This window comes from Bombina bombina, chromosome 4 (assembly GCF_027579735.1).
Source record: "Bombina bombina isolate aBomBom1 chromosome 4, aBomBom1.pri, whole genome shotgun sequence".
Classification (NCBI taxonomy): Eukaryota; Metazoa; Chordata; class Amphibia; order Anura; family Bombinatoridae; genus Bombina; species Bombina bombina.
The window spans coordinates 644,916,567-644,944,002 of NC_069502.1; the positions used below are offsets into that span (position 1 = coordinate 644,916,567).

At 41.8% G+C, this 27,436-nt stretch overlaps 1 protein-coding gene and 2 pseudogenes across 3 annotated transcripts in view; 2 read left to right on the top strand and 1 right to left on the bottom strand.

Moving 5' to 3' along the window:
• The window catches only part of ARHGAP18 (Rho GTPase activating protein 18), a 492,802-nt gene that overhangs the window by 413,398 nt on the left and 51,968 nt on the right, over window positions 1–27,436 (top strand). For all 3 annotated transcript variants that reach the window (XM_053710692.1, XM_053710691.1, XM_053710693.1), the window contains exon 11: window positions 19,337–19,543. In XM_053710692.1, coding sequence (XP_053566667.1) covers window positions 19,337–19,543 — 207 coding nt within the window. The remainder of the gene's footprint in view (window positions 1–19,336; window positions 19,544–27,436) is intronic.
• On the top strand, window positions 9,554–9,672 carry LOC128658460 (uncharacterized; annotated as a pseudogene).
• LOC128658422 (uncharacterized) lies at window positions 12,736–12,853 on the bottom strand (annotated as a pseudogene).

Consider the following 27,436-nt stretch of genomic DNA (forward strand, 5'->3'; position numbering starts at 1 on the left):
CTGGATGATTGTGACAAGTTGGTCATCCCAGAGAAACTATGTAAAATGGACAAGTTCCTAGAGGTGCCGGGGCTCCCAGAAGCTTTTCCTATACCCAAGCGGGTGGCGGACATTGTTAATAAAGAATGGGAGAGGCCAGGTATTCCTTTCGTCCCTCCCCCCATATTTAAAAAATTGTTTCCTATGGTCGACCCCAGAAAGGACTTATGGCAGACAGTCCCCAAGGTCGAGGGAGCGGTTTCCACTTTAAACAAACGCACCACTATACCCATAGAGGATAGTTGTGCTTTCAAAGATCCTATGGATAAAAAATTAGAAGGTTTGCTTAAAAAGATGTTTGTTCAGCAGGGTTACCTTCTACAACCAATTTCATGCATTGTCCCTGTCGCTACAGCCGCATGTTTCTGGTTCGATGAGCTGATAAAGGCGGTCGATAGTGATTCTCCTCCTTATGAGGAGATTATGGACAGAATCAATGCTCTCAAATTGGCTAATTCTTTCACCCTCGACGCCACTTTGCAATTGGCTAGGTTAGCGGCTAAGAATTCTGGGTTTGCTATTGTGGCGCGCAGAGTGCTTTGGTTGAAATCTTGGTCGGCTGATGCGTCTTCCAAGAACAAGCTACTTAACATTCCTTTCAAGGGGAAAACGCTGTTTGGCCCTGACTTGAAAGAGATTATCTCTGATATCACTGGGGGTAAGGGCCACGCCCTTCCTCAGGATCGGCCTTTCAAGGCAAAAAATAAACCTAATTTTCGTCCCTTTCGTAGAAACGGACCAGCCCAAGGTGCTACGTCCTCTAAGCAAGAGGGTAATACTTCTCAAGCCAAGCCAGCTTGGAGACCAATGCAAGGCTGGAACAAAGGAAAGCAGGCCAAGAAACCTGCCACTGCTACCAAGACTGCATGAAATGTTGGCCCCCGATCCGGGACCGGATCTGGTGGGGGGCAGACTCTCTCTCTTCGCTCAGGCTTGGGCAAGAGATGTTCTGGATCCTTGGGCGCTAGAAATAGTCTCCCAAGGTTATCTTCTGGAATTCAAGGGACTTCCCCCAAGGGGGAGGTTCCACAGGTCTCAGTTGTCTTCAGACCACATAAAAAGACAGGCATTCTTACATTGTGTAGAAGACCTGTTAAAAATGGGAGTGATTCATCCTGTTCCATTAAGAGAACAAGGGATGGGGTTCTACTCCAATCTGTTCATAGTTCCCAAAAAAGAGGGAACGTTCAGACCAATCTTAGATCTCAAGATCTTAAACAAGTTTCTCAAGGTTCCATCGTTCAAGATGGAAACCATTCGAACTATTCTTCCTTCCATCCAGGAAGGTCAATTCATGACCACGGTGGATTTAAAGGATGCGTATCTACATATTCCTATCCACAAGGAACATCATCGGTTCCTAAGGTTCGCATTCCTGGACAAACATTACCAGTTCGTGGCGCTTCCTTTCGGATTAGCCACTGCTCCAAGGATTTTCACAAAGGTACTAGGGTCCCTTCTAGCTGTGCTAAGACCAAGGGGCATTGCTGTAGTACCTTACTTGGACGACATTTTGATTCAAGCGTCGTCCCTTCCTCAAGCAAAGGCTCACACGGACATCGTCCTGGCCTTTCTCAGATCTCACGGATGGAAAGTGAACGTGGAAAAGAGTTCTCTATCCCCGTCAACAAGGGTTCCCTTCTTGGGAACAATTATAGACTCCTTAGAAATGAGGATTTTTCTAACAGAGGCCAGAAAAACAAAACTTCTAGACTCTTGTCGGATACTTCATTCCGTTCCTCTTCCTTCCATAGCTCAGTGCATGGAAGTGATCGGGTTGATGGTAGCGGCAATGGACATAGTTCCTTTTGCGCGCATTCATCTAAGACCATTACAACTGTGCATGCTCAGTCAGTGGAATGGGGACTATACAGACTTGTCTCCGAAGATACAAGTAAATCAGAGGACCAGAGACTCACTCCGTTGGTGGCTGTCCCTGGACAACCTGTCACAAGGGATGACATTCCGCAGACCAGAGTGGGTCATTGTCACGACCGACGCCAGTCTGATGGGCTGGGGCGCGGTCTGGGGATCCCTGAAAGCTCAGGGTCTTTGGTCTCGGGAAGAATCTCTTCTACCGATAAATATTCTGGAACTGAGAGCGATATTCAATGCTCTCAAGGCTTGGCCTCAGCTAGCGAGGGCCAAGTTCATACGGTTTCAATCAGACAACATGACAACTGTTGCGTACATCAACCATCAGGGGGGAACAAGGAGTTCCCTAGCGATGGAAGAAGTGACCAAAATCATTCTATGGGCGGAGTCTCACTCCTGCCACCTGTCTGCTATCCACATCCCAGGAGTGGAAAATTGGGAAGCGGATTTTCTGAGTCGTCAGACATTGCATCCGGGGGAGTGGGAACTCCATCCGGAAATCTTTGCCCAAGTCACTCAGCTGTGGGGCATTCCAGACATGGATCTGATGGCCTCTCGTCAGAACTTCAAAGTTCCTTGCTACGGGTCCAGATCCAGGGATCCCAAGGCGGCTCTAGTGGATGCACTAGTAGCACCTTGGACCTTCAAACTAGCTTATGTGTTCCCGCCCTTTCCTCTCATCCCCAGGCTGGTAGCCAGGATCAATCAGGAGAGGGCGTCGGTGATCTTGATAGCTCCTGCGTGGCCACGCAGGACTTGGTATGCAGATCTGGTGAATATGTCATCGGCTCCACCTTGGAAGCTACCTTTGAGACGAGACCTTCTTGTTCAGGGTCCGTTCGAACATCCGAATCTGGTTTCACTCCAGCTGACTGCTTGGAGATTGAACGCTTGATTTTATCGAAGCGAGGGTTCTCAGATTCTGTTATCGATACTCTTGTTCAGGCCAGAAAGCCTGTAACTAGAAAGATTTACCACAAAATTTGGAAAAAATATATCTGTTGGTGTGAATCTAAAGGATTCCCTTGGGACAAGGTTAAGATTCCTAGGATCCTATCCTTCCTTCAAGAAGGATTGGAAAAAGGATTATCTGCAAGTTCCCTGAAGGGACAGATTTCTGCCTTGTCGGTGTTACTTCACAAAAAACTGGCTGCTGTGCCAGATGTTCAAGCTTTTGTTCAGGCTCTGGTTAGAATTAAGCCTGTTTACAAACCTTTGACTCCTCCTTGGAGTCTCAATTTAGTTCTTTCAGTTCTTCAGGGGGTTCCGTTTGAACCCTTGCATTCCGTTGATATTAAATTATTATCTTGGAAAGTTTTGTTTTTAGTTGCAATTTCTTCTGCCAGAAGAGTTTCAGAATTATCTGCTCTGCAGTGTTCTCCTCCTTATCTGGTGTTCCATGCAGATAAGGTGGTTTTACGTACTAAACCTGGTTTTCTTCCAAAAGTTGTTTCTAACAAAAACATTAACCAGGAGATTATCGTACCTTCTCTGTGTCCGAAACCAGTTTCAAAGAAGGAACGTTTGTTGCACAATTTGGATGTTGTTCGCGCTCTAAAATTCTATTTAGATGCTACAAAGGATTTTAGACAAACATCTTCCTTGTTTGTTGTTTATTCCGGTAAAAGGAGAGGTCAAAAAGCAACTTCTACCTCTCTCTCTTTTTGGATTAAAAGCATCATCAGATTGGCTTACGAGACTGCCGGACGGCAGCCTCCCGAAAGAATCACAGCTCATTCCACTAGGGCTGTGGCTTCCACATGGGCCTTCAAGAACGAGGCTTCTGTTGATCAGATATGTAGGGCAGCGACTTGGTCTTCACTGCACACTTTTACCAAATTTTACAAGTTTGATACTTTTGCTTCTTCTGAGGCTATTTTTGGGAGAAAGGTTTTGCAAGCCGTGGTGCCTTCCATTTAGGTGACCTGATTTGCTCCCTCCCTTCATCCGTGTCCTAAAGCTTTGGTATTGGTTCCCACAAGTAAGGATGACGCCGTGGACCGGACACACCTATGTTGGAGAAAACAGAATTTATGTTTACCTGATAAATTACTTTCTCCAACGGTGTGTCCGGTCCACGGCCCGCCCAGGTTTTTTAATCAGGTCTGATAATTTATTTTCTTTAACTACAGTCACCACGGTACCATATGGTTTCTCCTATGCAAATATTCCTCCTTAACGTCGGTCGAATGACTGGGGTAGGCGGAGCCTAGGAGGGATCATGTGACCAGCTTTGCTGGGCTCTTTGCCATTTCCTGTTGGGGAAGAGAATATCCCACAAGTAAGGATGACGCCGTGGACCGGACACACCGTTGGAGAAAGTAATTTATCAGGTAAACATAAATTCTGTTTTTATTGAGGTTTTGCGCTGGAAAAAACATACACAATGGGGCCTATTTAACAAATGTCTGTCGGACCTGATCCGACACTGCGGATCAGGTCCGACAGACATCGCTGAATACGCTCTCCGTATTCAGCATTGCACCAGCAGTTCACAAGAGCTGCTGGTGCAACGCCGCCCCCTGCAGACTCACGGCCAATGGGCCGCCAGCAGGGGAGTGTCAATCAACCAATCGTACTCGATCGGGTTGAATTGTGGCGATTCCTGTTCGCCTCATCAGAGCAGGCGGACAGGGTTATGGAGCAGCGGTCTTTAGATCGCTGCTCCATAACTTGTGTTTCTGTCGAGTATGAAGACTCACCAGAAACAAGGCCCTTCAAGCTCCGTTCGGAGCTTGATAGATAGGCTCCTAAGTGTCTAATGACATAAATAACAAGTTCTTCATAATACACAGTACAATGTTATGATCCATGAAACAAAACGACTGATATCGTATAATTTTCTAAAGCCTCTATTTTATATATATATTGGAAGCTTATGTATATGACTAATTTGCTGGCCACTTATGAGCGATATTTTTCAGGTAACATTGGCGAAGCATGATAGTCAAATAAAAGACTCTATTGGGTCCAGAGACTCGTAGTGAATATAAGAATAATACAATCTCAACATTAACATAGAAATATGAACTTATATTAGATTTTACTTTTTCAGCGGGTAAGCACCGCTTAAATTAATGTAGTGAAATATTATTATGGGCAAAGGGGCACTGTAAAATATAACATCAAAATATACCCATGTGATGAACAGAATAGATATAACTAAAGCTGCTATTAATAACACGGTCCTTAAACTATGCAAAAGCTTATTGAGAAAAAAATACTTAGTCCTATATAATTGTAAATATAATTTTTTGGAAATGGGACTGTATAGGATAAAACATGGTACATCTCATACTAGCATATAGTACATTGTAGGCCAACATACGTCAAATCTATAAGTGTGGCATCAATACTACTTAGTAACCAGAACAAGGAGAGACTTTGTGAAATGGGAGAGTAAAAGCTATACCCTACTATTGTGTCATAAAAAATCTTCTATGTACCACACTCCTTTTATATTTCATAGTGTGTTACTATGGCCGCCGGCAACATCTACCCTGAAATGTAATGTGCAGTTATAAGGAGTAGGTACTCAAGTGGAGTCTGTGACTCCTATAACTAGGTGTTTATTGTGCAAAGGGGCACGTAGAGATAAATATTTGTAGAACTGAATTCCATATCTATAGTTGTGACCTAAAGCTTATGATCTCTATAAATCATGTGGTGAACTAGAACCATATAAAAAGCAAAAATAAGCTAAAACAGGTATTCAACTTCCATCACAGACCTAATGTTAAAACTACATGACCAACTAGAGGGTAAAAGGATGTGAAAGTTTCAAGGGAGCTATTAAAAAATATAGTAAACTAGCATAACTAATACACAACTAAAGCATCACTATAAAAGCTATAGTTAACATACTATTAATGGGATTATTGCCATTTAGCCCACCCCAGACTTTTGTTGATCTGGACAGTATAAGGGAATGTCACTTTCATGCTCCATATTCTTGCATCCCATAGTAAAAGTAGTGGGGAAGGATCTTTTGCTTCAGTGGGATGAGTATCTAGACTCAGTTCGTCTCTGGTTAGTCTAAAGAGCCACGGAGATGATTTCTCTAGTTTGCTACTGATGTCCGCTAGGAAGCAGGTTGCAGGGTCGCTCTCAGAGATGCTCGGCACGCCAAGTGGCACACTCCCACAAGATAGTTCCCAAGATAGGTCAGGAGAGTTATGGTCTGAGCGAGGGCTCCAGCACGCAATGTGGGGTGGGTCAGTTACCGTAGTTGTCAGATCATGATAGTTAGGTGCGTCTCTCTTTTTTTCACTTTAATCCCTTGTGGATATGGGCAGGTCTCAGTAATCTCCATGTTTATATAGTAGTTTTGGAATAAGTGCCTGGCTTTGTTTGAGGTCTGCAAAATTGTCTTCTATGTGTTGCATGACTATGCTTTCCCATCTGTCAAGGGACTCCATGTTGTTGCGAAGTTAAGTTAATTGGCTTTTGAGCATCTTTTAGTGTAACTGATAAAGCAGGCTAGTTATGGCTTTCTGGATACTGTATCTAGACCCAATCACCAATAATTTAGGAGGAAGGGGGGGGGAGGTTCTACAGCTCTGATCATATGGGCATTAACTGGTGTGACTTTGAACTGAGGCCTTATAACACAAGTGTATGTAGTCAGTATGAGGCAACATAAAATGGCCGTTCGTGCCACTTTGAAAATTACTCACTGTATACTCACCTGTAAATGAGGGGAAAACCTTCTAGTGTGTAGTCTCATTTTGATAACAAATAGGAGTAAATCGGCAAAGAAAGGTCGATGATTTTCAAGATCAGGGCCGCTTCATTGAGGAGTGTTGTGATGTTGATAGTTCACCCGAAATTGCCATCTTTGAAAAGCGGCCTCTTGGGGTGAGGTTGTAGGAACATGTTTTAGGTTTTGTGCTTTGTAGTAGTAGAACCAAGCTTATATTGATGAATTAAACCCAAATTTCCAATATGTAAGCCAGGAGCTTCACATGAACACGTCCAGTCGCTTCAACAGTTGACTCCGCCCCCCATAATTATTATTTTTTCTTTCCTAAGATATGGTGAGTCCACAGAATCGTCAATTACTAGTGGGAATATCACTCCTGGCCAGCAGAAGGAGGTGAAAAACACCACAGCAAAGCTGCTATATATGTCACTTCCCTTACCCATAACCTCCAGTCATTCTCTTTGCCTGCGGTGCAAGGAGGAGCTGTAGTTTTGGTGTCTGATTTACAATCAAGATTTTTTATTTTAAAGCAGAGTACGTTTGCTCTGATCTTTCTAAAGGGTCTATCCTTAGCCCATGTCAGTCTCTTCAGTAGGGCAATGGTGGCTTTTAAGCAATTGGGAACTTGTGGGGTAAAATCCTCACTGCATTTTCCCAAAACATTTTGCTGCCCTATTTAGATAGCCTGAGTAAGTTTACTCAGTCTTTCTGTATTTCCAGAGGTCCATGTGAGGGATGGCATCCTCTCAAACCAGGTGAGCTGTCCTGCTGCCGGACAGATAAATATTGAGGTAAGTGCCAGTTTTATTTTTCTATGTAGCAGGGAAAAATGTGGCACTTATTCAGCTGAAACGAAGCAGGGGGACGTTTTTATTATTCCTGTCAGGGTGCAGGTTTTTATGGCAGTTTTTGCAGGCACTGTTAGTGTGAGGAGTTATTTATTTTATTGATGCTCAGTGAGGATCCGTTCTTAGTAACAGGTTATGTACTTTTTGGGGCAGTTTTAGTGTTTGTTTTTAAGCCTGTTTTTCAAGAAAGTTGTTTTAAAAAAAAATAAAAAAATGTCAGCTGTAGGACCACCCCTTTTAGGGAGGTTCTGATTCTGTGATGTCAGAGGTTTTTTTTGGCACTTTTTTCACTTCCTGTAAGAGTGAGATGCCCATATTTCAGATGGCTCTGCTGTTTAGAAGGATTTTTGCTGTTTTTGCTTCTCTGGAAATCCGGATTGTAAACTGAATCGTTTTTTTCCTCAGTTTGCTGTGGGTTGAGGACAGGTAGGGCACCTCAGTAATTCTGCTGAGGTGTAGAGTGTTGCCTGGGGTATATTTTCTTGATTTGGTAAATTTAAAGGGAACATTTATTTAAGAACGTTTTTTTTGGTTCTGTATTATATCCTATTTCGGTTCAGGCAGTATAATTCCTTTTACTGATGCTGAAGTTGTGTGGAAGACTTGCTCAACTAAGAATTGGTTTAAACATTTATTTTTTCTGTACCTTTGATTTCGCAAATGCTATTAAATATACAGATTGGTTTGAACCTCATGTCTCCAAGGATGTTGCTGTTTTATGCTCCTTTTATGTCCCAAGCCTATATGGCATCACATGCAGTGCCCTGTGGTTCCTATCAAGCTGCTGGACGAGTGTATTTGCTTACAGAAGTTGCAAGCTCAGGTATCTTCTGCAGTATCTGTGGCTTGGTCTGTTTTCATTTACTTCAGGGATAAGGCAAGAGGACATTTTAAGTCTCAGATAAGAGGGTTTCTGCTCCACATGCTGCTACGCAGGTTTGTCTTCTTCCAAGTTAGTGACAAGGATTCGCCGGTAGTTTCTGAGGCTGAAATCTCAGATCTGGACAGTATAATTCCTTCATCTGTTACTGAAGTGGTATCCTTGAGTTGTTTGCTTCAAAGCCTCTTATATTGTCAGGAGGTCTTGGCTGACTGGATGACACCGATCCCTATTGTTGTCTTTCGTTTGGAGTTTTGTGAACTTTATCAGTTCTATATTTTTCTTTTCTCTCTGGAGGGGTTCTAGACGTGCTGTGAGATGTTCACAGGATTGTTATTGAGAATATGGGGATATTTCTCCCTGTTTCACGTCCTTTTTAGGATTTCATGTCGCTATCGCTCTTGAAATGCACAGTGTCTTTAGTAGAAGGGAACTTTCTACTTTTAATCAGAGAACTTAGATCTCTGCGGATATAATCTAGTTTTCTTTCTGACATAGGTAAGAAGCTGGAGGTTTAATTGTTCTTTTAGAGCAATGTCTTGTCTTAATTAGACATGCTGTACTAGCCACAGGGCATTGTGGCTGAAATCTATGGTCAGCTGAGAAACCTACCTGTGGTTTAGTGGTACAGCTTTATAGTTCTGCAGTTGCAGATTCAATTCTGTTTCATCCAAATACATGCTTCTAGTGTCTCCTTTTAAGGATGAGACTTTGGGTCATGCCTTTTCAAGTCCAATCTAAGTCTTCTTCCCAGGGGCAGATTTCTCTTTCTAGAGTATCTGCAATCCAAGTAGGATGAGAGACATTCTTTGAACTGGATTCAGGGTCTTCATCTCTGGGAGTGACAGTTCCAGTCCCAGTTTGGGAATGGGATATAGGTATTTACCTCATATATTTCAGATTCTGTCCTTCAAAGTAGTATCCTTTCTCCTTTGGCTCTAGTGGGCCTGTTCATAACTAACTTAGACCTGAGAGATTTATTGTTTCCTTAATCGGAATCTTCTCTAGTTTTCTTAGTTTGCGCCATGCCAGTCAGACCTTTAGGTCTTGGGATATTGCAAGTGTCTTTTTCTGGACAATATATAGTTCAAGTATCATCCTTCGAGCTAACTCTCTTTTAAGAGATCTTGTCCAATCTTATTTTCCGGGCATGGGAAATTAATCTGGAGAAGAGTTCCCTTGTTCTATCTATAAGGGTAATTTATTTGGGACTAGCACCACAATACCCTGAATGCACCCGATTTCGTTTGATCTCAGAAGTTATGCAGGGTCAGGTCTGGTCAGTACCTGGATGGGAGACCGCCTGGGAACACCAGGTGCGGTATGCTTGGACCTTTATTTGATTTTCTATCTAGGTCAGAAAATCAAGGATGTATTCCTTTTCCCCACTCTGCAGTCTTCTGTCCGGCCAAGAGTAAGTTTTAGTGGCCGGTGGATAGCTTAGCCATCTTGCAACCAGGAGGTTGGGAGTTTGGATTTAGCTGCAGTTGATATTTTTTCCCTTTTCTGTGACCCTGTGTATGGAGGCAATTTGTCTGATGGTATTCTATGGACATCGTTCCTTTTGCTATTTTCCATGACATGGAGAACTTTCAGATCTGTCTTAAAGGATAGATTTAGAGCAGATGACAAGAGACTTTCTTCCGTAGTATTTTTTAAGTAGTATCTATCTCCGGGTGCGTGCTTCTGGAGATATTCCTGGGTGATGTGAACACAGATTCCAACCTGCTGGGCTGGTAAGCTGTCTGGACTCAGAAGGGTCTGCTCTCTTCTTTAAACATCTTGGAGTTGAGAGCAATTAGCAATGCTCTGATGACTTGACCTCAGTCATCCCTAGCTTGGTTCCAGTCGGACAATATCACCTCTAGGGTTTATATCAACCATTAGGGAGGAACTAGGGGTTCCTTAGCCATGTAGGAGGTGATTTGGATTGTTCAGTCGGAGGAAGCTCACATTTGCTGTCGGTCATCCACTTTCCAGGTGGTGTACAAATAGCAGTCGGACTTCTAAACAGACTGATAAATTATCCCGGGGAGTGAGCATTTCCATCCGGAAGTGTTCTCTAGGTAGACCCTCACATGAGGGGTTTTATTAGTTGTTTTTTGTGGGCGTTTCGACAGAACGCCAAGTTTCGAAGGTACGGTTTATGGTCATGTGATCCGCAGACCGTCCTGATAGATGTTCTGACGTTTTTCTTGGATTTCAGTCTTGCATACCTTTTTCCTCTTTTTGTTCTCTTTCCATGAGTCATTACTCGTATTTTTAGATGAGAGCGGCAGTGATTTTATTAGCCCCTGCATGGCCTCGCAGGATCTGGTATGCAGACCTAGTGGAAATGTTGTATCTCCACCTTGGAGACTACCTCTGAGGAAGGACTTCTGATTCTTGGTCTTTTCCTTCAAATCTCTGAAGTTGACAGCTTGAAGTTTGGACGCTTAGTTTTGTCTAAGCAGGTGGTTTTTCTGAATTTTTTATCCTTTCTCCAGGTGGGTCTGGCGAACGGTTTGTCAGTCAGTACCCTGAAGGGTCAGTTTTCTGCATTGTCTTTTTTGCTACATAAGCATCTGGTGGACGTGCCAGATGTGCAATCTTTTTGTCAGACACTGGTCTACATCAGGCCTGTGTTTAAGTCGGTTGTTCCCCGTTAGGGTTTTGCCCTTTTTCTTAAAGTTTTGCAGTAGGCCTTTGAGCCTTTACTTTCTATAGATATTAAGTTGTTATTTTGGAAGGTTTTGTTTCTCATTGCTATCTTTTCTGCTTGGAGAGTCTCGGAGCTCTCGGTTTTGCAGTGTGGTTTGCCTTATCTTATCTTTCATGCAGTTAAGGTGGTTATTCGTACTAGTTAGGTTTTCTTCCTAAGTGGTTTCGGATTGATATATTAATCAGAAAATTGTTGTTCCTTCTCTGTGTCCTTATCTATCTTCTCATAAGGAACATTTTTTGCACAACTTTGATGTTGTGCGTGCTTTTATTTTCTATCTACAGGCGACTAAGGATTGCCGCAAGTTTGCTGTTTTTTCTCTGGGAAACATAAAGGTCAGAGAGCTTCCTCTTTGGTTAAGTAGTATAATGCGTTTGGTTTGGGAGACTGCTGGACAGCAGCCTACTGAGAGAATTTTAGCTCATTTCACTAGGGCTGTTCCTTCTTCTTGGGCTTTCAAGAAGAAAGTTTCTGTAGAACAGATTTGCAAGGCTGCAACTTGGTCCTCTCTGCATAATTTTTTCAATTTTGATATTTTTTGTCTCGGCTGAGGCTTCTTTTGGGAGAAAAGTTTTTCATGCAGTGGAGCCTTCTGTTTAGGTTACCTGTCTTGTCCCTCCCTAATCATCTGTGTCTTCTAGCTTGGGTATTGGTTCCCACTAGTAATTGATGATTCCATGGACTCACCATATCTTAGGAAAGAAAACATAATTTATGCTTACCTGATAAATTTATTTCCGGATATGGTGAGTCCACGGCATCTTCAATTACTGTTAGTAATATCTCTCCTGGCCAGCAGGAGGAGGCAAAGAGCACCACAATCAAGCTGTTAAGTATCACTCCCCTTCCCACAAACCCCAGTCATTTGACCAAAGGTAAATGGAGAAAAGAGAGTAACCCTAGGTGTAGAGGTGCCTGAGGTTAGTAAAAAAAAAAAAACTGTCTTAAATCAAAGGGTGGGGCCGTGGACTATATCCGGAAATAAATACATTTATTAGGTAAGCTTACATTTTCTTTTCTTTCCTAAGATATGGTGAGTCCACGGCATCCCCAATTACTCTTGGGAACCAATACCCAAGTTAGAGTACACAGAGGACTAGGGAGGGACACGACAGATAGACCTAAACAGAAGGCACCACCACTTGTAGAAACTTTTTTTCCCAAAAGAAGCCTCAGCCAAGGCAAGAGTATCAAATTTGTAAAATTTATAAAAAGTAGGCAGAGAAGACCAAGTTGCCGCCTTGCAAATCTGTTCCACAGAAGCTTCATTCTTGAAAGCCCAGGAAGAAGAGATAGCCCTAGTGGAATAAGCTGTAATTTTCTCAGGAGGCTGCTGACCAGCAGTCTCATAAGCCAAATGGATTATACTTCTCAACCAAAGAGAAAGAGAAGTAGCAGTAGCTTTCTGATCTTTACGTTTCCCAGAAAACAAACAGGGCAGAAGGCTGGTGAAAATCCCTAGTCATCTGCAGGTAGAATTTCAGAGCACGCACAACATCCACGTTCCTTATGAAAAGAAGGATTAGGACATAGAGAAGGAACAACAATTTCTTGATTATTATTTCAATTCAAAACAACCTTAGGGAAAAAAACAAACTTAGTACAAAGAACCGCCTTATATCAGCATGAAAGATATGGTAAGGTGAATCACATTGCAAAGCCAAGAGTTCCGAAACTCTCTGAGCAGAAAAGCCTACCACACCCAGTGTTCCCAGGCGGTCTCCCATCCAGGTACTGACCGGGCCTGACCCTGCTTAACTTCCGAGATCAGACAGGATAGGGTGCATTAGAGTAGTGTGGTGGTAGAGACACCAAAACTTCACCTCCTCCTTGCACCGAAGGCAAAGAGAATGACTGGGGTTTGTGGGAAGGGGAGTGATACTTATCAGCTTGATTGTGGTGCTCTTTGCCTCCTCCTGCTGGCCAGGAGAGATATTACCAACAGTAATTGATGATTCCGTGGACTCACCATATCCGGAGAGAAATTTTTTTATCAGGTAAGCATAAATTATGTTTTTTATTATTTTTTTTGGAGTACCATAGTGGGATTGGCCAGGTGCCAAATTACATTATAAGTATTTTGTTTGTGGAATCAATTACTGGTAATTAATTTAACCACATTCAGATTTAAAAATTTGTTACAAATACATAAGCTTTTTATTTTATTATTCTTTAAGTACAAATGCAGGCTACACACACAGTTTATATCCACAATTTTGCACTGCATTGCATAAGATCTGTAAATAAAATAGATATTAAAAGCAGAATACTATCACTTTTTAGCACAATTTGCTGGGCTTTGCATGCAGAAATAAACGACTTTAAAAGCTTTATGTGTATGATTATCTTGTATCCTTTAATTGTGACCAATTAGCTGTGAGAGTTTGTGTACTGCTCTAAGCAATCACTATATGATATGTAGCAAGTTAGAAACTTTGCAGTAGGGAGCATGGTACAAGAAGAATTCTCAAAGCCATTTTACAAAAAAAAACCAAGTCATATAAATATGTATATTGCAAAGTTATTTATTTTATTGTATACATTTAATTTATGGGAAATTTGGTTAACAGTAAACACTTTGTAATTACAAGGCATGTCTGTTGTGTTGCCTTATTTTAAGGACAAATCTGGGCTTTAGTCTGCAGACAATAAGACATACATGGAAAGAGTCCACAGCTGCATTCATTACTTTTGGGAAATAAGAACCTGGCCACCAGGAGGAGGCAAAGACACCCCAGCCAAAGACTTAAATACTCCTCCCACTTCCCTCATCCCCCAGTCATTCTTTCCCTTTTGTCCCAGGAGGTTGGCAGAGAAGTGTCAGAAGTTTGTTTTCGTCTCTTATGGAGGGTAGTACTCTTTGACATGGGACTGGAGTTTTAAGTAATCTGGTCAGTCTCTCAGTGAGGGCTTGGATGAAAGTTAGAGTCCGGGGATGCAGGAAGAGTCTTTCTGCGAAACCATCCTGACTCATTTTAACAACTCCACAAGCAATCGGCGTTGTCAAACTTCACTTCACTGCCTGCTTTCTTCTCTCAAGTCCATGGCGGAGGCGAGGCTACTATCCGTCACACTTGAAGGGCCGTGTTCCTGTTCCACGGCGTAGATTCCGGTAACATCGTTTCATTTTACGTCTTCATTATTGTACTGTAACTCATTTGTTCCTGCGAACTCACATGGAAAATACAGGGTCTCAGTGGGACTTCTTTAGTATCTTGAAATCAAGGGTTAATCTCTCCTGAGGGGGATTATTGAACAGGGTTTTTTTTTAATCATGTTTGTTATGCGGTTCAATCTGCTTATGTGTAGTGTTAACTTGGCCCGTGGCTTTTGGAACATAACGGCCTTTCAAAGTGACATAACCTTACCGTCGGGTGCGCTTTTTTTTTTGACTGTACGGTTCACCTTGTGACCGGGCGTGTTTACGTTCTGGTCTCCCATTTCCGCATTCCTGACTGTGTGGCGATGGAGAATTCTATGGAGTGATATGGAAAATAGATATAGCGCTTAAAAGATAATCCTGCTAACCTCAAAAAAATGACCCCTCAAATCAAACAATAAGTTATAACAAAAAACAGAAAGAAGAGGTAGCGCAAACTGCACAGATAAGCTATTTAATACAATAATAACTATGTTAAAATACAATGTAGCACACACATAAAAAATATAAGTGTATTATAGGTGAGATCTATGGAGAATTCTAGTCCGCTGGTGTCTGGTTCATAGGAGGTGATGAGTGCCCCAGTCATTGTGGGTGTCAGGTGCCGTTTAAATTGTTTTATATTTAGTCAATTTTTTGGTATCCTTTATCCTGTTATGGAGGATACTGATATTGAGATTTTTCAACTTTCTGATTGATTCCTCGTCCTGTGATGAATGTGAATTGGCCCCATTGACTCAGGTCAGTCAGTTATGTTCTTTAGGCCATTCTAGAGCACCTTGTTCCTTGGTCTCGGAGATTCAAGGGACTGCTGATCCATCCGCCTTGGGGGGCCCTGTCCTCCGGGAGGCGAGTTCCCTACCGCTCCCTACTACTAAACATGTGGGTAACCCAGGTTATGTTTTTTCCTCCTCGGAAGGTGGATTGTTGCCCCCGGAGGTTGTGGCACGTTTTAGCTTTTACATACTTTTGGCGCTTGCGTGTCTACAAAATCCAGATGTTTATTTGCGATTGTACTCGTACCCGATTGCCCCAGGTCTCTCAGCCACAGGGGGGCATGTGCAGTTCCATGTGAATGTAACTTTTCCTGAGTGTTGTGCCTTTCGTTACAGGCTGGCTCGCCTTCGTGTTCTACTCAGACACATTTTTGAGCTTTTTGGGGACCCTGTCCTTCTTGGTTATGGGACTCAGTCTCCTCCTTCGAATGGCTCACCTCGTTAGACATGGGGGGATGAAGTAATCTCCTTTAAGTCTTGTTATCGAGATCCTTCCCAGTTTTGTTGGAAGAACAGGGTTTCCGTTAGGCTGGTCCTGCAGATCTTTCTGTTCTTCTTGGGTGTTAACCCTCGGGTTGCCTGTCATTTTCTTTTATCCGGTTAGGATGCATTTTATTTTTATTTTTCATACTATGTTTCCTGCAGGAACTTTCTCTGGGATCAATACTCGCTGTTTGCTTCTACGGAAGTTGTTCGGGACACGTTAGTCCCATGTTTTAGCTGCTTTTTCTTCTTCCCTCTTTGAGGGCGGATTTAGCCAGCTCGGCAGTTATGACCCTGGTTGCAGGCTGGTCCTGCTTGGGTTCAGATCTTCTGTCTTGCGGCTTATTCAGACACATGGTGCCTATTATACCTTGCTGGTCAGGTTGGGGTGCCGAGTGCTCTCAACATTATTTATGTTTCTTGTCATTTGTTTTACAAGTTTCAGCTAAGCATTCTCAAGAGGACTTGTGGGTCCGTGTGGCTCTAGGGATTGTTTCAGTACTAAATAGCCATCTGGTGACTGGGTGAGTGAATTTTGCTGCGTCACTCTCTGTTGCTTCCAATACCCTTGGAACCTGGAGTATTCCTTCCCATGTGGTAGAAAAATTAGAGGGTTTAGCGCCTCTTTTCTGCCGGTCGGGGCATGTTGCTTTAGGGAATTGTCCTTTTTGGACTTGTTCCTTTAGTGGTTCTCTTCTTCATTGACACCTTCTTGGACTTTGTCCGTTTCTCCTTGTGGATGGGACACCTTCAGGGGACTTGGATTCCTTTCAGGAGTTGGTTGTTCCTTTTTCAGGACATTAGACAGTGAGGACTTTTTGGGCTCTGGTTAGGGGTCCTTACCCGGTGTTGGGAATGCTCTGCATCTTCTTCTTGGGATAGAAGAGGTCCTAGTGGTTTTCCACTCATATGGTTCAGGTATTGCCATCCAGGTGGCATCCAAGCCCATGTTTTACTGTCCTCTGACTTTGACTCTGAGGTGATGTGGAGGCTTGATGTTGCTTTGTTCGGGTGACTTGTCCTCACTGTTTCCTTTGTGTCTGGAGCTCGTGGCTAGCTGGACAGCTAGCTCAGCATACTAATGCTCTGTGGTTACTCTGTACTGTAGCAAACAGAGTTTCTAGTTCGATCCCCAGCGAGGTCTTCTCAGCCTTTCCTCCTTTCAAGGTTGATAAAATAAGCAGCGCCTTGTGTCCCTTAAGGGGGATTAGTCACACTTTTCAAGCACAATCATGTTAATGTTGCTTGGACGCCTGTTAGCTCTAGTGTCCTTTTATGGCCCTGGCTCTTTTGAGTGTTGGGCTCCTGCAAGGGTTGGTCTCTTCCTGTTGGGTCGGGACTTGCAAGGGCTTCTTGCTCTTGTTATCAGGGTTATTCTGGATTTTTCCCTGGGAGGTCTGTTTTTTATATCAGATGAGGGATTTATGTTCCTGTTAGATTGTTTAATCTAAACATTTGTGGGGCCTGGGCTTCTTATCCTGATGTTCCGGTTGTCGAGTGTTTTACTCTGCATTTTCTCTTTGTGGATCCTGCTGTGGGATGTTACCGGACCTTATGATCCTAGGACTGGCCTGGGGGTTCCAGTTTCCGGGGTACTTGGGCTTAGCCCTTGTTCTGGCTGTTCTATTTTACAACTTGGCCAGATTTACTGAGAACCAGGGCTGCTTGGGGCTTGTTTTGTGACGGAAGATACGGTTCCCTTTGGACAGCCAACTAATGTGACCTGATGGTGGGCACTTTCCTGCCTAGCAAATGGAAGGTTTGCGGTTGCTCAGCTGTCACTTTTGTGCCTGGTATATGTGCTAGCATGATGTTGTTGTGAGGGGTTCTTTCCGTGTTCGTCAGTGACATGGCCTTGTGTCCTCTTGGTTCTTCCTACAACTTCCTGTCTTAGGGGCAGGTGTTTATCGACGCTCTCCTTTTCAGGGGGCTCATTGTCCTCCTTATGGAGGTGTGGTTCCTTTTTTAGGGGCCTCTCCTGTGTTTGGGGCATTGGAACAGATGTTTTATCTGGTTCAAGGGATTGGTCTGCTCTTTGAGTTGTTACTTTCCATCTGGGGAGCTGCTGGCTCCACATTGAGACTTAGTCGGGTGGCCTTGCTAGATCTCCTTGAGTCTAACGCCTGCTCGATTGTCTTTAGGTTAAAGTGGCTGTGTCCATTCTTCCTCTCTTTTGGGGCCTGGTCTTGGGGTTCCTTTCTGTTCCCTTGCTTTCAGATCTGCCGTTGCTTGGGCTGGTCCGGCTAGGTGTAGGATCTGAGATCTGTTGTTCATCCTCAGGTCTTGGGGGTGCCAGTGGACCTTTTTTTTTTCCTTTTTTTTTTCTTTTTTACAGGTTCTGTGTCTCTTCCCCTTTGAGATCTGTGAGTAGGTCTGGCAGCCTGGAGTGTGTCCTCTGCCTTGGAGGTCGGGCAATCTGCTATTTTGTTTGGTCGCTTTTTCCTTACGGTTAGTGTTTTCTCCGTGTCTTCCTACGGATGGCAGCGTGTTACTGGACTCAAATGTTTATCTTTCTGAGTTTGCTACTTGTAATTTTTCTGTTTGCACAGTCTCTGAGTTCTGACGTTTTGAGGACTTTGTCTTTAGTTGTCTTTTCGGTGCTGTTGCACAATGTTTGGGAGCTGTTTTTTCTCCTTGATGATGCCCAGTTGGGCGTCGTCTCCCCTTGTTCTCAGGATCCATTTTGGTCTCTGTGGGCTTGGCCTTCTTTTGAAGGGGGCTCTTCCTTTATTGGATCTTGCTGTACCTTTTGGGAATCCCTTTGGTTCACCCTTGTCCTCTCCCTTTTGGGGATTTTGGTACTGTACCTAGTAAGGGTTGTGTGGGGACCAACTGCTGGGCGATGGTTCTCCTGGAGGAGTGTTGGCTCAGTGATTCTGCTTTGCGGTCTCTAGTTAGGCTTTCGGACAATCTGCGGGTCAGTGTCCTTGGGGCGTTTTCCTTCTAGTTTTTTTGCCCAAATCCGACTAAGCTGGGTTTGGTTGGGTTGCGTTTTTTTTTTTTCTCCAGGCCTGGTGCCCTTAGAATGGGCCGCCTATTGTACCCTCCAGTTTTTGCATTCAGTGTCCTCTATAGCTTGGGTATTGTTTTCCCAAAAGTAATGAATGCTGGTGTGGACTCTTTCCATTTATGAAGAAAAACTTAAATTATGCTTACCTGATAATTTTTCTTTTCTTCAGATGGAAAGAATTCACAGCTCCCCACCCATATTCTTCCTGTGAGGCATCTCTTATTTTTTTATTCTTCTGGGACCTTTTCACCCTGGTATTTCTTCTACTGTTCCTTGTTCTTTGGCAGAATGACTGGGGGATGAGGGAAGTGGGAGGATTATTTAAGCCTTTGGCTGGGATGTCTTTGCCTCCTCCTGGGGCCAGGTTCCTATTTTCGAAAAGTAATGAATGCAGCTGTGGACTCTTTCCATCTGAAGAAAATTATCAGGTAAGCATAATTTATATTATTAAGTACTTTGGTTTTAACTGATAACAACTGCAAAACAATTAGGGACAGATATGTGGCAGAGTTAGCTCTGATTAGTCAGCAGAATTGCTCAACTTTCAGAGCTAAATTACATGAAAAGGTGGCAAAATAAATAATGAAAATATATTGTGAGGTTGTTTCATTAAACATAACTAAACATTTTATTAAAAAATGTCAAGGTTTTTACTGTCCCGTTAAGCTTAATGTCCTTTTAAGGAAGTGTCTATTTTTTATACCAAGTAACATTTAGAGAACCTTGTATACAATTGGTTTCTTAGTCCAGAATGGCAAACAATAATCCTATTCACCACTCTTGAGCTTTAAGAGGCTACATATGAACTGACTGGCTTTTAGCTGGACAAGACCTAAAGTGCTTTTGTTTACTCTGGTTTCAGGCTCTGCTTGAATTCTTACAAAGGGTTGTGGATCACCGGGAGCAGAACAAAATGATTCTTAGAAATGTGGCAATGGTTATGGCTCCCAATCTTTTCACATTGCACAACTCACAGCCAAGAACTGTGGATCAAGTCGTTTTAGCTAGTGCAGCCCGTACAGCTTCTGTGATGCTTCTTATGATTAAATATCAAAACCTCCTGTGGACGGTAAGTACATGGAAATGAGCTACAAGCATCATGCTATAATATTGTATACTAGTGGATTATATCCATATATGCACATCTTAAAGGGACATGAAACCCAAACATTCAAGCACTCATTTAAAGAAAAAAAACAGACTGACGTTATTAAAGGGATATGAAACCCAAACTTTTTCTTTTGTGATTCAGACAGAGCATACAATTTTAAAGTTTCCAATTTACTTCTGTTATCAACTTATATTTTTTGCTCCTTGGTATCTTTTGTTGATAAGCAGAGGTTTAAGCTCAGGGGCATGCACGTCTCTGGAACACTATATGGCAACAGTTTTGCAAGAATTGTTTGCTCTGTATAAATTATAAAAGAAAATGTCTGGGTTTCATATCCCTTTAATACCCTCAGTCTATTTTTTTGCTTTAAATTAGTGCTTTATTTCACTTTGCATTAAATTGACATTGCAATAGAAAAATAGAATTTTGAGCTTAAGGTGTTCAGATTGGAGTTTTCGATAGAACATTTGCAGCACTAATTCTCTCAGCCAATACAAACTCTTATTGGCTACATTTGCTGCATAAAAAAAGGAAAATAGCCTGAATCATTAGGCTGGCCCATTTTTTTTAAACAGGGTAGGGTAAGGTTATATCATTTTAATACTACATTTAAATATTATTCTTGTTAGTGTTTAAATAACTAATAAAAACACACTATATATATATATATATATATATATATATATATATATATATATATATATATATATATATATATATTTAATGGTAATCTGCATTAAAGGACCAGTAAATACAGTAGATTTGCATAATCATCACATGCATAATAAAAAGACAATGTAATAGCACTTAGTCTGAACTTCAAATGAGTAGTAGATTTTTTTTCCTGACAAATTTCAGTTATGTCTATTTCCACTCCCACTGCATCATGTGACAGCCCTCAGCCATTCAGAAATGCATATACATATATTCTGTAAATTCTTACACATGCTCAGTAGGAGCTGTTGAAAGTGTAAATATAAAACGACTATGCACATTTTATTAATGAAAGTGAATTGGAAAGTTCTTTCACATTTTGTGTTCTATCTGAATCATGAAAGTTTAATTTTGACTTGAGTGTCCCTTTAAAGGGACAGTCTAGTCAAAATGAAACTTTCATGATTCAGATAGGGTATGCAATTTTAAACAACTTTCCTATTTACTTTTATCATAAAATTTGCTTTGTTCATTTGTTATTCTTTGCTGCAAGCTAAACCTAGGTAGACTCAAACTGATTTCTAAACTATTAAAAACCGCCTCCTTTCTCAGTGCATTTTGACAGTTTTTTCACAAAGCTAGTTCATGTGTGCCATAGAGATAACATTGTGCTCACTCCTGTGGAGTTATTTAAGAGTGAGCACTGATTGGCTAAAATTAATGTCTGCCAAAGGACTGAGATAAAGGGGCAGTCTGTAGAGGCTTAGAAACAAGGTAATCACACAGGTAAAAACTGTTTTAATATAACCGTGTTGGTTATGCAAAACTGGAGAATGGGTAATAACGGGATTATCTATCTTTTTAACCCATCTTTTTTGAGCTGTCACAAAGTTTCCCACTCAGGTGCTAATGACGGCTCTGAGCCATTGCTAGCACTCACCCACCTTGATGGAGGTCTGGGGACCTCTATCCACTCCCACCCCGGCGATCTGGCCTGTATAATGACAGGCATAGCCAGGGCTGGACTGGGACACCAGACCAGCCCTGGAAATGTTAGAAGTGGGGGCCACTTTTTAAGTTTGAGGCTCACTCCTCAGCAGTATCCTTATCCTTACCATCTCACTTATAGATTTATAGAGCTGGTGTCATAGTCAAATTTCAATCAGTCACATGCCGCCCCCTCCCCAGTACCTTATATACAAATAAATAATATTTTAGAGGTTCCCGCTGATTTACAAACGAAACCCCCTCCCCAGTACATTTATATACAGACACATATTGTAAATAAATATTATGCACATATTGTAAATAAGTTCCCTCTGACTCACACACAAAAAGTTACCTCCCCAGACCCCAGAACCTTATATACAGTTATATAATATTATAAAGAGGTTCCATTTGACTCATACACACAACCTCCTCCCCAGTACCTTTTATATAAAGATTTATAATATTTTATAAGTTCCAATTGACCCACACAAACACAACCTCCTCCCCAGAACCTTACAAAAATATATATATTATAGAGGTTCCCTCTGTCTCACTCGTACACAGTGCTGGTTATGTGCAGAAATGCATCAGAGCCATTCCCTCTGCCTTATGTACATTGCTTACTCGGCTACACACGCACACTTACAAAAATACAGTTACACACAATTACAGACAGCTACACTCGCACATAAAGCTAAACACACAGTCTATGGCTGATTCACTGACCTGGTCAGTAACAGCTGATAGCGAACGCAAACTACCCGGAGAAAAAACAGGATGTACTAGTTTCACTCTTCAGCGGATCTGCCGGGCATGACATCACTTGCGTGGGACATGGAAACGTGAATATCCAAAAGGAACTACAATACCCTATATGCATACAGACATAGCGCACTAGCGACTCTCTGCTTGCCCCTCCCCTCTGTCTCTCCAGTTTCAGTGTGGCCGCTCCGCTGTCCGCTCCCGACAAAAAAATAAATATCGGTTTAAGTATTATAGCTAAATGATCATCCTGGTAACCAGCGTTACCACAGTGATCACCTAGCTGAGAAATGTTGCATTCTCTTTTACAATACGGACCAATATTATATTTGTAATCCCATGATCACCTGGATAATGTGGTTACAAATTATTAATAAATGGTAGAGGAATGCTATTTAAAAAAACACCAAATAATATTTTTATAATCAGTCTTTTAGCATGTGTGGAAGGTAAGTTAAACACCCTCTTTACGCAGCTCTCTCCATCTTTCAAAACTTCTGTATTTTTACTGCAAAGGAGCTTATTTTTTGCAATAAAAATTATTATATTTTCTAGCGACATAATTCCTTTAAAAATATCTATTTGTTTTGTAAAAAGAATTATGGCGAAGCATCTCAGTGCTGAGGAAGCAGCCAAGTTCTCTATGAACGCAGACTCTGATTCCTTCCCTGATGATGCATATGGTATATAAACTAAATATTTCTAGAAAGTACAGACCAAGCCGCATCATATGAGGAGCCACATGTATTTCTAGCACGAAATAACAATGCGCAGCAAATAAATAAACCTGTTGCTTTGCTTTAAAAACAATATTTTCTAAGCAAAGTGCCATATTCCATTACTTGCTGTGCATGTGGGTGTGTGGGGTGTGATTTTTACAAATGTGCACTTTTTGTAGCAAATTTTAACTTCTCAAGTGGTTAGAACTGTTTAGTTGCAGACATGGCATCTTAAAAAAATAGTCTTTCCACTTTACCGGGTTATGTCTGAAATCAGCCACCTGGGAAATGAAGACACATTAAATAAAGCACAAATTTTTGGAAAGTGCACCCTTCATCACATGGGGGGGGGCTACATGTATTGATAGCACAAAAATAGACAATGTAATAATAAGTGGAATATGGCTCTTTACTAAAAATAAAAAATAAAAATTATGCAAAGCACCATATTCCATTAACTATTGCCCACCTCAATTATGTGCTAGAGATACATGTAGCCCCTCATTTGATGCGTCTAAGGGTGTACGTTCTACAAATGTGTACTTTGTGTACCATATTTTAATTTCACAAGTGGCTAGAACTGTTTAATTGCAGACATGGCAATCTTGAAATCGTCTAAAAAAGAAATTAGCCTTTCAACTTTAATGGGTTATGTCTGCATTCAGATAGCTGTAAAAACCTGGGAAACTAAGATACATTAAAGAAAGTACACATTTTTGGAAAGTACAACCCATGGCACATCAAATGAGGGGCTACATGTATTGCTAACACACAAATAGACAATGTAATAATAAGTGGAATATGGCTCTTTACTTAGATTTTTTTCTTTCCTAAAATATGGTGAGTCCACGGGATCATCAATTACTAGTGGGAATATCACTCCTGGCCAGCAGGAGGAGGCAAAGAGCACCACAGCTGTTAAATGTCACTTCCCTTACCCATAACCCCCAGCCAGTCTCTTTGCCTTCGGTGCAAGGAGGAGGTGAAGTTTTTGGTGTCTGAAAATGGATTTCCTTGTTCCAGCTACAGGGATAGTTTTCTTAGGGACCTTATTATTTCCCTATCTCTGACAATATTTTTGTCAGAGGTCAGAAGAATCAAGTATTCTTACTCTTGCCTCTCTCTGCAATCTACTGCTTAGCCCATCAGTGGCTCAATGTATGGAGGTAAGTGGTCTGATGGTTGCTTCATTGGACATCATCCCTTGTTCGATTCCATCTGAGAGTCTGCTGTTATGCATGCTCAGATAGTGGAGCAGGTATCATGTGGTTCTGTCTTGGAGGATAGATCTAGATCTGTCGACTTGAGATTCTTGAGATTCTTTCCTGTGGTGGTTTTCGCAGGAGCATCTGTCTCGGGACACATGCTTCAGGAGACCTTCCTGAGTAATAATGACCATGGACGCCAGCCTGTTGGGTTAGCGACTATGGACTTGGGAGGAGTCTATTCCATAACCATCTTGGAGTTGAGAGCGGTGAACAAGGTTCTGATGACTTGGCCTCAGTTGTCCAAGACAATTTCATCCCGGTGGTTTACATCAACCACCCTGTAGGAACCTGGAGTTCCTTAGCCATGATTGGCGTGGATTGTTCGGTGGGTGGACGCTCACATTTGTTGTCTATCCACTATTCACACATCAGGTGCTTCTCCCGAAGGTGTTCTCCGGGTTATCCCTCAAATGGAGGGGTGCTGAAATTTGAAGATGACAGTATGCCAATCTTTCCCGTTACGGTTAAAGGTCTAGAGAACAGCAGGCTGCTCTGTTTAAATCCTTTGTGGTTCCTTGGGATTTTAGTCTGACATCCATGTTTCTCAGTTTGTTCTCGTTCTATGAGTCTTTCGGCCAGATTACAAGTTTTGCTTTAGAGGCTATGCGGTGCTAACGAGCAGTTTCCTCTCACCGCTCACTTTCCTGCAGCGCTGGTATTACAGGTTTTTACAAAGCCGGCGTTAAAAGGCAAGAAGTGAGCATTGAGCAAAATTGTGCTCCTTACGGCACTCCAATACCAGCGCTGCTTAAGTCAGAGGTGAGCTGGTCGTACGTGCTTGTGCACGATTTCCCCATAGGAATCAACGGGGAGAGCCAGCTAAGAAAAAGTCTAACACCTGCAAAAAAGCAGCGTAAAACTCAGTAACGCAGCCCCATTGATTCCTACAGGGAAATAAAATTTATGTTTACACCTAACACCCTAACATGAACCCCCGAGTCTAAACACCCCTAATCTTACACTTATTAACCCCTAACATGCCGCCCCCGACATCGCTGACACCTACATTATACTTATTAACACCTAATCTGCCGGTTCGGACACCGCCGCCACCTACATTATATGTATTAACCCCTAATCTGCTGCCCCTAACATCGCCGACACCTACATTATATTTATTAACCCCTAATCTGCCACCCCCAATGTCGCCGCAACCTACCTACACTTATTAACCCCTAATCTGCCACCCCAATGTCGCCGCCACTATAATAAACATATTAATTCCCGCCTCGCAAACATTATTTAAATATTATTAACCCCTAATCTGCCGTCCCTAACATTGCCGCCACCTACCTAAATTTATTAACCCCTAATCTGCCGCCCCCACCGTCGCCACCACTATACTAAATGTATTAACCCCTAAACCTAAGTCTAAACCTAACCCTAACACCCCCTAACCTAAATATAATTACAATAAATCTAAATAAAAAATATTATTACCTAAATAATTCCTATTTAAAACTAAATACTTACCTATAACATAAAAACCCTAAGCTAGCTACAATATAACTAATAGTTACATTGTAGCTATCTTAGGGTTTATTTTTATTTTACAGGCAAGTTTGTATTTATTTTAACTAGGTACAATAGTTATTAAATAGTTATTAACTATTTAATAACTACCTAGCTAAAATAAATACAAAAGTATCTGTAAAATAAAACCTAACCTAAGTTACAATAACACCTAACACTACACTATAATTAAATAAATTTACTAAATTAAAAACAATTAAATAAATTAAATTAGCTAAAGTACAACCCCCCCCGCTAAATTACAGAAAATAATAAACAAATTACAAGATATTTAAACTAATTACACCTAATCTAATAGCCCTATCAAAATAAAAAAAGCCCCCCAAAAATAAAATAAACCATAGCCTAAACTAAACTATCAATAGCCCTTAAAAGGGCCTTTTGCGGGGCATAGCCCCAAAGTAATCAGCTCTTTTACCTGTAAAAAAAAAAAATACAAACAACCCTCCCCAACAGTAAAACCCACCACCCACACAACCAACCCCTGCAAATAAAATACTAACTAAAAAAACCTAAGCTCCCCCTTGCCCTGAAAAGGGCATTTGGATGGGCATTGCCCTTAAAAGGGAAGTTAGCTCTATTGCAGCCCAAACCCTAATCTAAAATTAAAACCCACCCAATACACACTTAAAAAGACCTAACACTAACCCCCTGAAGATCGACTTACTGTTCTGAAGACCGGACATCCATCCTCAAGGAAGTGGCAGAAGTCTTCATCCAACCGGGCCGAAGTCCTCAACGAAGCCGGGAGAAGTCTTCATCCAGACGGCATCTTCTATCTTCATCCATCCGACGCGGAGCGGCTCCATCTTCAAGACTTCCGACACGGAACATCCTCTTCTTCCGACGTCTACCCGATGAATGAAGGTTCCTGTAAGTGACGTCATGCAAGATGGCGTCCCTTAGATTCCGATTGGCTGATAGAATTCTATCAGCCAATCAGAATTAAGGTAGAAAAAATCCTATTGGCTGATGCAATCAGCCAATAGGATTGAGCTCACATTCTATTGGCTGATTGGAACAGCCAATAGAATGCCAGCTCAATCCTATTGGCTGATTGGATCAGCCAATAGGATTTTTTCTACATTAATTCCGATTGGCTGATAGAATTCTATCAGCCAATGGGAATCTAAGGGATGCCATCTTGGATGACGTCACTTAAAGGAACCTTCATACGTTGGGTAGTCGTCGGAAGAAGAGGATGCTCCTCATTGGATGTCTTGAAGATGGAGCCGCTCCGCGTCGGATGGATGAAGATAGAAGATGCTGTCTGGATGAAGACTTCTGTCCGTCTGGAGGACCACTTCGCCCGGCTTGGATGAAGACTTCTCCTGGCTTTGTTGAGGACTTTGGCCCAGTTGCATGAAGACTTCTGCCGCTTCCTTGAGGATGGATGTCCGGTCTTCAGAACAGTAAGTCGATCTTCAGGGGGTTAGTGTTAGGTTTTATTAAGGGTGTATTGGGTGGGTTTTTATTTTTAGATTAGGGGTTTGGGCCGCAAAAGAGCTAACTGCCCTTTTAAGGGCAATGCCCATCCAAATGCCCTTTTCAGGGCAATGGGGAGCTTAGGTTTCTTTAGTTAGCTTTTTATTTGGGGGGTTTGTTGTGTGGGTGGTGGGTTTTACTGTTGGGGGTGTTTGTATTTTTTTTTTTACAGGTAAAAGAGCTGATTACTTTGGGGCAATGCCCCGCAAAAGGCCCTTTTAAGGGCTATTGATAGTTTAGGCTAGGGTTTTTTTATTTGGGGGGGGGGGCTTTTTTATTTTGATAGGGCTATTAGATTAGGTGTAATTAGTTTAAAGATCTGTAATTTGTTTTTTATTTTCTGTAATTTAGTGTTTTTTTTGTAATTTAGCTAATTTAATTGATTTAATTAATTAATAATTAATAATTTAATAATTAATTAATAATTTAGTTAATTGATT